This window comes from Notechis scutatus, chromosome Z (assembly GCF_049901735.1).
Source record: "Notechis scutatus isolate UNSWTSFEM ecotype Mainland chromosome Z, rNotScu1.2, whole genome shotgun sequence".
Classification (NCBI taxonomy): domain Eukaryota; kingdom Metazoa; phylum Chordata; class Lepidosauria; order Squamata; family Elapidae; genus Notechis; species Notechis scutatus.
Window position 1 is genome coordinate 50174441 of NC_142025.1, and position 13904 is coordinate 50188344.

At 35.2% G+C, this 13904-nt stretch overlaps 1 protein-coding gene across 4 annotated transcripts in view; it reads left to right on the forward strand.

Annotated features, from left to right (window-relative positions):
* The window catches only part of ADAM22 (ADAM metallopeptidase domain 22), a 183606-nt gene that overhangs the window by 163873 nt on the left and 5829 nt on the right, over positions 1–13904 (forward strand). For 2 of the 4 annotated variants that reach the window (XM_087945157.1, XM_087945156.1), the window contains 2 exons: positions 3365–3465; positions 3782–3848. In XM_087945157.1, the coding sequence (XP_087801283.1) occupies positions 3365–3465; positions 3782–3848 (168 nt within the window). Of the gene's footprint in view, positions 1–707; positions 903–3364; positions 3466–3781; positions 3849–13904 lie in introns of all 4 variants that reach the window. The other 2 variants (XM_087945154.1, XM_087945155.1) reach the window with 2 other exon arrangements.

Here is a 13904-nt window from a genome sequence, read left to right on the forward strand (position 1 = left end):
AAAATTCCTCAGTGTTCAAATGAATGTTGTGGACAGAAGTCTGGAATATATTTTATTTATATAGCTATGAATTTTTGCAAACAAAAAAATATAATGGTTCTGTTGCTAAGGTGATAGGAAGAGTATTCTTTGTTGCATTTTTTTAAAAAGGGGCGGGGGGCAGTGATCTCTTTGGTTTTGAGGACAGGAAGCATAGAAAGCTCTCTGCCATAGCCAGGTACTTATAGGTAACATCCATACAAGATTAAGGAATAGCAAAACTTTTTTTAACAGTTTGTATCAATTATCCAGGAAACTGGGGGGAAACAAATATGTCTGCAGTCATTAAATGGGATAGAAGCAGAAAAATACATGTTTCAGCAGGATTCATGACTCCATTTCTAGGGAAATCTAATTTAATTTCATAAAATTGTTTCCTTTAAATATAAAGAAGCTTAACCCATTTCACTGGTGCATACTACACGTAAACATTTTAGAAACTGCAAGTTAAACAATCATGTATTTTAGAAAATACATTTTTGTACCATAGAATAATGCCTATTTTCTCTATCACCTGTCTTATTCGTGTGACTGTGAGATAAAACAATTTAACCGCTTGCTAACTCTTTTTTCTTGACTGGAGAGAGAGATAGTGAGTAAGTTAATGTATTTTCAGCCTATGCATGTATTCTGTTGTTACTGACTTCAAAATGTTTATTATGCTTTAGACAAATTCCTCAGGGAGATTATGTTAAAAAGCCTGGTGAGGCCGACTCCTTTTATAGCGACATGCCACCTGGAGTCAGCACAAACTCTGCATCTAGTTCTAAGAAGAGGTCTGCTTTTCTGTCGCATTTTCAGATTTCTACCTGTTCCATCACACATTATTCCATTAGTCAGAATCTTTCATTGTTTTGCAGCAGGTTTGATTCCTTCTTTCCTTCCTTCCTTTTGTGGGCTGTGTTGAAATTCCTCCATCTCTGATTATTGACACATCACAAATATTGATGCAACTAAACTTCAAGGAAATTTTAGGCTGTAAGATTATTTTTGATCCTACTTAAAAACAAAACAAAAGCCACAGCAATACTCAACCTAGACTGATTTTTTTCAAGCTCTAAAATGTATGTCTTTCAGGCTGAATATGGGTTCCATTGATGACACAGACAAATCTAATACTAATTAGAGATGTCTAATACTGATGCCATCTTTATTTTCTGTTTGGAAGTAGCTTATTTCCAGTTGCTAACAGGTGTTCACTGGTAATTATCCTGTTATCATTCTTGTATTCAAACAATACTTGAAAAGACAGGATGGAACTTGTAATACTTGTATCCTGCACTGTAGATCCTCAATGAGTAAGTGGATTTTCTAGGAAGCTTTCCAGTTCTGTGATACCATGAAAAAATTAAAGCCAACAAAACACTAAAATTGGCTTTATTTTATAGCTTGTTCAAGTAATCAAAGTTGGAGGATTTTTTTCTCATACTTTTAACAATTGTAATAGATGAATAAAATGTAAGAATATACATGTTGTATGTTATCATCACTTTGCTGTTTTTTGTTCTTATCTTACCTGGCATTTCCAGTTTACATTTAACATCTTTACCAATCATGTATGTTTAGAGCAAATCATTTGGTTGGCTTATAAGATATATGCACACCAATGTTGCATGAAGTAGAATGCTACTTATAACTAGCTGTCCTGTAAAAAGATTGTTCTGTTACAGATCAGGTCACAGATATTCATAAATCTTTGATTCTGCTAAAATAAATTTAATATTCAGTTGATTATCTCCTCTTGCAATATTTAAGCAGTGAATGATCAAAATTGCATTGGCTTCTTCTGTGAAAGGGAGACTAAGGGCAGAAAATTCAAATTTTATTCTAAATCCAGAGTGTTATACTTAAATAGAAGCATTGACTGGATATCGCTCCATTTACTGAAAAAATATATATTCATTATTTCAGATAATAAATTCAGCTCTTATTTAATAATGGTCATTTTGATATGTTCCTTCTTCATCATTTTTAGTAGCAACAATGATCAAAGTGTTTTAATGCTTTATAAATGACCTCCATTAGAGTAGTATAATAATAAACAGACATTAATTACAATATATTAATGTAACTTTATTAAAAAGAGAGACATAACTGATTCAGATTATGCAGTGTCGAGCACAGATGGGTGGAAAGCTGTAGTATAGAACACATTATAGTGCTAAAGTAACCATGTAATTAAGATGTTTTACTTTTTTTAAAACTTCAGTAAGATCTTTCTGATGGATGCCTATTTGAAAAATTACTCTAAATCAGTCCTGAATTGTTTGACAAAATTGACTGATATTAAATATTTTTGAGAACCATATTTGAACAATGTGGAGTGTTCCATTCCTGAATGTCTCCAGAAAATAAATAGAAGAAATCTTTGGAGTATCTGTTTCCTAAGATTTTTTTTAACAACTTTTTCAGGATACCAACGTTTTGTTCTTTCTATGAATTGTTGACTGACTTAAAACGAGCATTGCTTAAATATTACATATTTATTATGTGTCCTCTACTACTTATTTCCAGTAATTCCTTCTTCAGTTGTTAGTTCTTAAGAACATTACAGTTTTTTTTAAAGTCTGCATCTTCTGAAACATACAATAGCCGAGCTTTTACTTAGTAATCAGAATATTAATACTTTTCAAGAATTTTATAACAAGAGTTAGTTTCAGCCTTCTCTAGTTATTCCTGAGTTTCCACCTGCTGGTTGTGCTGGCTAGAAATTCTAGGAATGGTAGTTGAGATAGATCTTGGGACCATCTGGCTAAAGAAGGCTGGATTGATTGTTGTTTCTGATAACAATACTTGGTATGCAGTCCTCCTATATCTTACATTTTGGCGTGTGAGCAACCAGTGTTTATAGAACAGCAAAAGTCATATGTAAGAATCCATTTTGGCTTTCTGATAAGAATTCTCTAACAATTGCCTATAGATTTCTGTGTCACACAAAATGAAGAAGCAAAGTGTCTAAAAAAGAACAAATGTCCCCAATTTACTTTGCTCTCTGAGTTTTCTTAGTGCTTACTTTGGCCCTCAACATATTATTCTGTACAAATACCATCCAGAAGATCTCTATCCCAATTTTATATTCTGCAGAATAAACAAAGCTTAGAATAGCTTTTGATGCCCTGATGCCGTCCTGTTCGGTGTGCTTGATATGAAAGAAAAAGTACAGGACATGTGAAATCTACATTGCTAATTAATTTTGGTACACATTTGAGGATGTTCAGGAAAGCTTTATGTTTCCTCAGCCTAATATGTAAGGTAATAATTGGATTATTGAAATACCAACATGCGAAAACCAACCATTGCATATGGATCTTTCTCTTTATCCTAGGTCAAACGGCTTATCTCATTCATGGAGTGAAAGAATTCAAGATGCAAAGAATCTTTCAGACATCTGTCAAAATGGGAGACCAAGGAGTAATTCATGGCAAGGTGGGAAACACTCTTGCTTAGCATGACAGATTTCAATGAGTCATGATTATCTAAAGAAATTGGATTGTTTCTTAGGTGCATTAGAGCATAATAAAATTTTAAAAATTTAATGTCAGCTCTGCCTCCCTTTTTTCTCTTTTATCAAGGATTTGGATAGATTCTAAACTTAACCTAAGACAAAACATACTTTGATTTAAATGGCGATGTCCTGAACTTAAATACATTGTGTATGTATCTTTAGGGCTGCTGAATGCCTGGATTCTATAATTATATTTTAGTATTATCTTTTTTACTATTATGTTTTGATCTCTTTCAGGTAATATAGGAGGCAACAGAAAGAAAGTCAAAGGCAAAAGATTTAGGCCACGGTCTAATTCAACTGAGTAAGTTTGGCCTTTTAGTTGAAAAAGGAAAACAGAAAAGTTCTCAAGCTACATTTTGTTTCAATTCCTTCTTTTAAATATTTGATATGAATCCTTAATAGTTACTTATGTTTTGAATAAGAGTACTTGCTGGTAAACAGGGTGGAAAATTATCTGTTATCTCTTTATGGGCTTCTTTGCTATACTAGTGTCCAAATACTGCTATTCTTTTTCCACTTAAAGCATTTTGTGCCTTAAAGTAGGAAATCAGAGCTTTAGCTAAGGGAGAAGGCTGTCCCCGTCACTTTCCCTTTGAAATACTCTTGTTATTTGTCCCCTTATTTTCCTTATTTCTTGTTCACCTCATCTTTGGGGGAAATAAACTTATTTTAGAAATAGAAAATCAGAGTGGAAAAAAATTATTTAGCAGCTCCTGAAGACCTCTGTGCAGAAATCATCCTGTAGGATTCCCAAGACATTGTCAGGTAAATAGATATCAAATAATGGGCTACAGGAATCCAATTTGTTATTTTGGGGTATTTTTCCTTCAACAAGGAACAACAGATGGTCAATCAATTGACATTTACCATATTGATTACCTATTTAATCTTGTTCTACAATGCTGAATCCCTAAACACATTCACCTACGTTGCTTCATCATTTCTGAATAGCAGCAAACAGTATTTTAGTATTCTGCTATCAAAGTTGGTACTTGATTGATTTCAGTGCAAATGATTATTCAGTACTGTCATGTAATAGGAAAAAAGTTAGTCAGGAATCATAGTTCAACATTTTTTCATAATGCTTCCAAATATTATTTGATAACATTATAGTGACCTTTTTTTGTAAAAAAAAAAAGTATATTGGGGCAGGGTAATCAATTAAGATCACATTGGGAACCATTTTGTATTGCAAATTTCTTCTGTGATGCTTCTTGAAAGATTTTAAGAAATCTGCAAGCTGCTTATACTTTGTTTCCAGAACCTTTTCTGTCCTGTCTGTCATTTTCTCCCATCAGTTATACAGTTTAATACACTATTTGGACTAATACAAGACAACCATTTCAGTGAATGTTATTGATTGTGTAGAGAAGTTTTTATTGTAAAAATAATCCAAACGTTTCATCTCAAAGACAATAATAGGGGAGATAGTGTTTCACTCTATAAGATTTTTTAAAATCACCTGTTTTGAGTTCCACTTATAAGTGGACAGCAAAAATGTAGACAACCAATTGGAAACAGCAGGGAGATATTGAACATTCATTATAATTTTTTACTGTCTGGATTTTTGGAATTCAGATCTGGTAGCCCTAGTTTGGGCAAATCTAAGATGTAAATACCAGTATGAAACTAGGCAATTCATACGTTGTATGTAAGAATTCAATTGCACTATTTTAAATAATTTAATCTAGATGTAATGATTTATCTGCCCTAAATAAGCCAACATCAAAGCTGTTGTCACTGGATTGGAAAGTACAACAAGTCATCCATACCTCTAAGAAATAAATTCTATAATCTCTGGTCATTCTTTGAGATGGGATGAATTGTTCCCCAGTCCTATTGGCTATTTTGGTTGTTTTTATAGTCCTTTGTTAAAGCAGTGGATGACTTTGGATATTATGATAAATCAAAGATTGGGCAGAAGAACTTTTCCCTGCCTTAAACATTTTCTTCTAGATGTAAGAGTTTGATAATTTTCATTTCTAGTTTCAACAAGCTATAGTATGTGGCTGCCATATTCAGAACAAACTGTAGTTTAAGAGTAATCACATGTTTTTCAGCTTAGGATACACAGCTGGTAATTGGACATGGATGAGAGTGCTTCCAGATTCCTCTTCAGAATTATAGCAGTGGAGGAAAAGGGGAGCATAAAAGTAGGGGAAGCATCCTTACAATATGATTGACTGCAGTTAGTGAAAATACCATCAGATCTCTCTTTAGCTTTTATGAAGTGGCTGTAGGAACAGAAATATATTGCCTTGATGACTGCAAAGGCCAGAGTTATAAAGCAACCATTTTTCTTACGTCAAATACATCATTTCTTGGTATATTGAGTGGAAGATCATTTCTGGCTGGGAAAAACAATTTCTGCAGTGATTTTTTTCCTTTGTTGGTTAAATGTTGACCCTAGTAAAATGTATTTCATTCCAATGCCTGCAAAAATAAATGGATGGTCATATAGATTGTTCACCTATGAAAACTAGAACATTTATAATTGCATATGAGCATGTGTTAAAGCATGTCCTGAGTATTCATACTGGCTGTCTGTTTAATTTAAACTAACTTTACATTAGATGTGCATCTTCCTCATTGTTATAAACTATATAGACTTTGGCTTAGATTTTCTTCTATTATATATTGTGTTTTTGCAGCAGGGTATCCCATGCTTCTGAGCCTGGGCTTTCCCACACCAATCAAATCCCACCCCAAGGCATAAGCCAGGGGGATTCTCACCACTCCCAAACAGGGAATCGGAGTCACAGGTCAGTTTCAACTGCCTTTCTAGTTTGGCAGCCACTTTTACCCGAAGTTCTTTTTCCAAAATTTTACTGTGATGAAGAATTTTGATTGCTTGGAAGGTCTCCTGCTGATGGCAGTGCTAGCTAAGCCCTGTTCCTTGCTGGCCTGATGTATAATTTCCCCTCCCTCCTACACTATTGTAAACTCTAGGGTCCTTGCATTATTGCATGTTGTGCTCAAGCCAATGAAAGCCATTGATTTAGTTTAAGGCATTTCACGCAAAGTTTTATCATCTGATCAGACAGGTTATTCTAGATCAGTGTTTCTCAACCTCAGCAAAGTTAAAATGGGTGGAGCTTAACTCCTAGAATTCTTCAGCTTACATGGTCCCTGGGGAATTCTGGGAGCGGAAGTCCACACATCCTAAAGTGGCTGAGGTTGAGGAACACTGCTCTGTATCAATGATGACTGATGCACAGTTACCCCAGAGATGAATTTTTAACCTGTTTTAATTCTGCAAACTGGCATGATATTAAATTATAAGTGCAGGATGATCAGTAGGATTCGAAAAGTTAAACGGTTATATACGAACATGCCTCATAACTCTATTGTTATACAGCTGCATGTTTTTGTTGCTGTGCTAACTTTATCTTTTTGCATTACAAAATCCAGATAAGGAGTGCTTCATGTTTATCAAATGAATTTTTCCAATAAAACGTGTAGATTGAAGGTTTGGCGCTTGTTTCTGCATTTGTCCACTGGAGTGGCAAGAATTAGCACAGAGTGTTCTGCTGTGTGTGTCTTTTCTTTCTTAGCAAATTGCCCTGTGGCTATACTTCTAACTATTACTTTTTAATTAGCAACTGAGCTGGAAAACATCAAGCACTTCTTTTTTAAAGTTATTGTTAATTAGATGCAGTCATGGCTGATAGAAAATTGATGCTATGTTTGTGCTTACGTGATTGGAATGGGAAGGAACGTTGCCATTTTGACAGCTATTATCCTAAAAACATTGGAGCAATGGATTTAATACACTAAGCTAGTCTGGGTTTGATTTATTTTAAGAATGCAAATTCTACTAAACTCAACAAAAATGGCAGCAGGTTTATTTTTTATTTATTAAATTTTTATGCCGCCCATCTCCCCAATAAGGCGTCTCTTACCAAGGATTTTTGAATATGACTATCTAAAAGGATAGGAGAATGGTGAGAATGACATGAATCTGGGTTGAGATAAGCACTTTGTCAGTTTTAAATTTCAACTCACACGAGTTCCAGGTATCACAGTAAAGAGCAAGTAACCATGAGATTTCTAATCCAAGGTACTTAAGGAACATTAAATTGCTTTTTTCTATGCTAAATTATGAAATGCTTCCATTGAACATTGAAATACTTAAATTATGAAATACTTACATTGAACATTGAAAAATAATTAGGTCCTAAGTGGATGTTTTAACTTTGTAACGTGTTGCATAGGTTAGTGATCAGCAGTATATTTTGTCTACCTGTAATTTATGCAGAAATTGCATAGCTTTTTTATGCTTATACAGCACAGAGTTCATGTTTTACCTCTTATGCAGTGATAGCTTGTATACAGAAGAAGACTGTTCCAAATGAATAATCCTACAGCTTTCAGAAGGATTCATTTAAGAAATCAGTGAACATAGGATTGTAGTCTATCTAAATTATTGTACTGTTATTTAGTATCTTTTTGGGATAGTAAGATATCCCTTACTTAGTAGTCTAAAACATGGACTCCATATTTATGATGTATTAATTCAATGGCTAGCTACAATTAGAAGTACCTGTAGCAGTTTACCAGATATCAGCTATTTTCTTAAACTTTTTTATATATTTTTCTTCAGTGACATAGAAAAAATAAAATATTTGGAGTGTGTAGTTATGTAGACCATTGTTCGAGAACAATTGTCATATAATCCAAGAAAAATGGATGTTTAAGAAGGAATTCTAAGATTGGATCTGTCAAAGAGTCCATATTTGGCAAATCAATAAGTTTTCCTGTTTCTTCCTACAATAATTGTATTCTTAGAAGTAATACAATGAAAAAGACACACACACATACACACACATAAACACACACACAAAACATACTTCTAATGTACAGTATTGGCAACAAAACAAGATCAAGGCTTCTTCCTGAATCTCATTTGTAAATATCCAGGTGCTTATACTTAAGTTTCTATGACACCAAATGAATAATCATTTGTTATACTCATAGAGGTTAAATATATGGCTTTTAAATAACATGATTAGCCTGTTTAGGAGAATGCTTATAGAGCTACCAATAATGTTCACCTTGGAAGGATTTATAGAATTTTCATGTTATGCTGTTGTGATGCACTGCTTTCTATTCTGGCTACTTGTGATTCATTTTTCTCCACTCTCTCAGAGCACTAAGTAACATTAAAATCGGCTTAATATGAGTTCTTCTTTCAAGTTTTTAAAATTGGATAGTCCTTGTGTTGTCATGGCCTTTACACAAGGACAGATTAATGGCAAGTAAATGGAACATGTAAGCTTAAATTAATTTCTGAATGGATATATTCTGTGGGTCTCTTTGTCTAGCATTTGCACTGAGTTATAGTCCTTCATTACTGAGGGATGAAGGCATCCTTTCTGAGCTTGTGCTGTGTGTTCTCAGATATTTCTCTATTCTTCTGCTTTCTTTGTTCCTTCCATTGCTTTTTGCAGGTATTTAAACCCATGGTTCAAAAGAGAATATAATGTAGCTAAGTGGGTAGAAGATGTGAATAAAAACACTGAAGGACCCTACTTTAGGTATTTTGTGAATTCATTCTCTCTAATCTTTAAGAACGGTTTAAGCATACACCAGATATTATGTGATCCCACTCTTGTATGTTCCAATACAAGTTATTTCTTTTAAGATGTCAAGGGCTCTTGTTCATTGCTGCCTTTGGGGGCTTCATTGTGCAATTACAATTCTTTTCTGAATGCCTTAATGAAGCCTTTTGAAAATGATGCTTATGGTGCTTGCATTCCCATCACCATCTTTAGCTTTCAGCAGCTTTCTCTTTATTTAATGCCAAATAAATGTTTTAAGGACATGATCAAAGTCTTCAACTAATCAAGTAGTATTGGAAGTTTAAAATTAGTGCAATGGAGTCAATAGCTTCACTGTACATTGTGCTTAAGGTGCAATTATATGCCCTTATATTTAGGGGCCAATTCCACTTGCAATAAACAAACCAAATGTGTGAGAAGACATTTAGAACATTATGCTATTGTCTTCCAAGAGCTTGTAGAAAAGAAAAAAATATGTGCTAAATTGCAGCTGTGAACAGAATTTTATCTTGATGCTTAAATAGAAACACAGGTAGTCCTTTCTTAACAACCATTTGCTCAGAGATTATTTGAAGTTACAACTGGCACTGAACAACTGGTACTTAACACCCAGTTCCTGAAGTTATGGCTACTGCAGTGCCCTCATAGTAATGTGATCAAAATTTGACCATTTGGCTGTCCACTGTAGAGTGCACCAACTCCCTCGATCCACTTATCTCCCCCCCCCCACCTCAATCTCTGCCCTTTTGGCTGCCCTGCATAGTGGTACCCCTTGGCAGCAGCCACACTAGGCTGAAATATAGGTCTGGTGTTCAGTAGATTCAGTTGGCTACCCTTCCCTCTAGGCCTCTGTTTCAAGCCCTGTGTTGTGGCCAGCCACCCTAGTGTCATAGCAAAATCCCCAGGTCTGCAGCCCTGCGCCACCAGCTAACTTTCACCATCTTCCTCCTACTGCTGCTGAGGCATGCCCTAAGTGAGGCCGCTGCTAGCCACACCAGGCCTCAAGACCACTACCACTGTTCTTGCAATGCTTTTGAAAGCCTTCAGAGGCCTTCCAAAACATTGCAAAAAAGTTGAGCCATTCTTCAAATGCTTAGGAAGGCCTGAGAAGTTTATGTTGTCCTGATACCTCTAACTTTAACCTTCATGTAACAAAAAGGGGGAGTAGCTTATTTTTCTGCTATCTCTTTTATTTTGACAGGTTTTGTTTTCTCACAACAGCCCATATTATTGATTACTTTTATACTAGTATTTGCACATTTAAAAACTAACCATTCCTTTTCTTATCTTTAGTAAATGTTCTGTCTCAGTGCACCAATTCATCTATTCACCATATATATTTTATCATATAATATGAAAGTATTCATCCCTGTGAAATACGTTTACTTTGATCTTTGATACATTTATTTTTAATCTTTTTCATCATACAAGTTAACATTAGCTGCAAATCCTCAAGAGTCTTGTCCAATATCTGCGGACAAAAATAAATTCAGAAAAGCGTTCCTAACCGATATTCATCTAATGTTGTCACAAGCAATCCTTATACGTTTATCCATAAATATTATAAACCACTTGGGGACATTGTACATTCTTGCTTTATTTCCTGTTCAATATTGAACCATTTGTTAAGCATACCATTTATTATTGTGCATGTTTTATTCCTTCATATTCTGTTCTTGTTGCATTCTGCAATCAATTATCAATCATGGCTTCAGGTCTGAAGTAAAAGGAAATACATACATCTAAATAAACCTCATATTCATGCAAAATGTTCCATAACGCACAATACATTTTCTTTTTCACATTGATACAGAGATAACTATCATGATGCATAAAAGAGACAATTTCTTTAAACTTCCTCTGTCTATAGTATTATGAATTAATATCTAAAACTTTATTTGTCTGACATCTGATGGCTTATTTATAGTTTCACATAGAATAGATGACATAATAAATTTTTTGTTGTTGCTTTAATCTATCTTATTTTTATTTCTCCTTGATTACTTTCAGGTAATAGCTTAACATGAAACACATCTTGGTTTTATGACTAGGATATCTGCATAAACGCTATTGAAACAAAAAGTCTATGAAATGAGAAAGATTGATAATTCCCAAAGAAATAAAATTCCAGAACATGAAAATGAATGCATTTAAAAACAGATGTTCTAATCTAAGAAAGACTAGTAGAAAATATAGTAGAAAAGTTAGGGTTTGTCATTAGTTCCCTCTTAATCAGTAGATTTCTAGATAAATAAAAAGGCTGAGTATCTGACCTTAGACATAATTTGTAATTATTGTTTCTTCTTTTCTCCAATAAATTACAGTTTGATAGGACGAAGATCCATATTGTGAACTCTCCTAAGTCCTTTTTTTTTGTATTTAACCAAATGCAAATTTCCCAGTGCAGGGAAAGTGACTTTTCTGAAAATAACGAGACAATTGTTTTAAGTATTCCTACATTTTGAAAACATGAAAACACTGTCTCTTTACTATTTAGAAATTTGCTCATGCAAATGTTTGAAGCTAGTAACCAGAAATGGAGATTTCTACCATCTCCAGCAGCACAATTATCATTTTCTTATCCTAGTCCTCAAGAGATAAGTGTTCTCCCTTGAGACCAGGAAGGATAAGTAGCTATATGGAATTCATTAAAGAAAAAAAAAACATGGAATAGATTATGTTCTTTCATATACTTTTATCTGAAACTAAAGAAGGTGAGGTTGAATTGCACATGGAGGGGAATTGGTAGCCAATGCAGCTAACACAGCAATGGTGCCCTATGCTGTCATTAACACTCTGTGCCACCTCATTCCACATCAACTGAAGCTTCCAAATACTCTTCAAGGGTAGGCCAATATAGCGTACACTACAATAATCCAAAGAGGCAACTGCAAGAGCATAAAAGACTATGAGTAGGACACCCTAGTCTATGAATAATGACCAGTGATGCTCAACACAAAGCTTACAAAAGCCTTCTTCGGCATCATTGCCACTTGGTCTCTCAGCAAGAGCCATGTGTCCAAAAGTACTCCCAGACTATGCATTAGTTCTGTCTGAGACAAAAGCAAAGATGGAATATCCTCAGAACCAGGTGGTCCCAAAACCCAAAGCCACCCAATTGGGTTGAGTTGAATTTTTTTGAGGCCTCCACAGCCACTGGGCACTGAAATAATATTTTCACAGCGTTACTCAGATGACCAAGGGTATATCTCTCCCCAAATTGTTGGTTCCTTTGGTAACCTCACCTAGTGGTTCCATATAGATATTAAACAGAAGGGCAGAAAGACAAAATTCTGTAGCACCTTACAAAGTAAAGGCTGAGATCTGGAACTCTCTATCTGTAACTGACCCTGGAAGAAGGAGGAGCACCAGCATAACATTGGATCACCCATCCTCAACTCTTGGACCCGATTCAGAAGGATATCCTGATCATTGAAAGCCACTAAGAGGTCAAAAAGAGTGAGGATGAATGTACCATCCTCATCCTGGTCCAGCAAGAGGTCATTAAAGAGTGTGATCAATTTAATCTCAGTGCCAAAGTTAAGCCTCTGGGTGAAAGGGGTCTAGATAACCAGCATCCCTTGAAATTGTAATACAACTACTATCTATCTATCTATCTATCTATCTATCTATCTATCTATCTATTTATATTTGTCAAAAGCTTACAGTACAATAGAAATAAGAATAAGCATAAGTTTAAATATAAGAAATGGGAACTAATAATTGGGGACAATAGGATGGAGATGCTCTATCTTCCCTAAAAGGAAAAAGATTGGGAACTGGATGAAAATTGCGCAAAATGGCCAGTTCCAACATGGCCCCTTGAAGAAGAGATGGTGAGACCACCCTGTCATTAAAAGATAAAATTAACCACTTGTCTCCCTCTCAAGCTTTGATCAACCTGGAAGGACATGGATCTAATGCACCGCTGATAGTCATAAGAAACCTTTCCAAATTTCCAGACCCAATAGAATAAAAATCCCTGCAGATAACAGAAATAGGCCCAGCTCTCATCACCTCTGTAGGATTTGCTTCAAGGTCAGAATCTGACTTAGAATGGTTCTGATCAATTTTATCTGTCAAATGTCTGGCATATTCTTCACAGTGAACCCAGAGCCATTTCCTACCAGAAGGGCTGCATTCATTCAAAACAAGGTCTTAGGATGGCTATTCATGAATTCAATAGGGGTGGAAAGATAAATTTCCTCCCTTACTGCCACAAGATAAGCACCCTATAGTAGCTCATGTTTTATCAAATTTAATCATCATTTGCTGTAGGTATCTTTTTTCCCACTTTACATCCCTTCGCTCTTCCATGAATCGGAAAATTCTGGGTCTGATCAATCGAGAGTCAGGCTGCCCTCTAATTCTAAGCAGCTACTAGGGCTTTGGTCAGATAATGAAAAAGGGTCAATGGAACAATCCAATTAGGTTTGTTAGTCATCTGGGGTGGATTGATCTAATAGGTCCAGCTCCTGCATTGAGTGGAGTATCTGTGATCTGTAGGTTACCTAGAGAATGATGGTCGACCATGAGAACAGAGAAACCAAGTAATTCACCCAAATCCAGATGATATCAGATTAATAGAAGAACCAGCCAGGCATACAACTGTTGTGCATTGGATATTGAATGATTTGGGAGATGACAGAGTTGTCATCATGGCCATGAATTCAGAAGCTACCACTAACCCTACACCAAGAATAGGCAGATTAAAGTCCCCAAGACCAGAAACCTATCCAAGGAGTCAATGAGTTCAGGTAGGAAATTGCTATGCAGCGGAAGGTTGATATACTGGT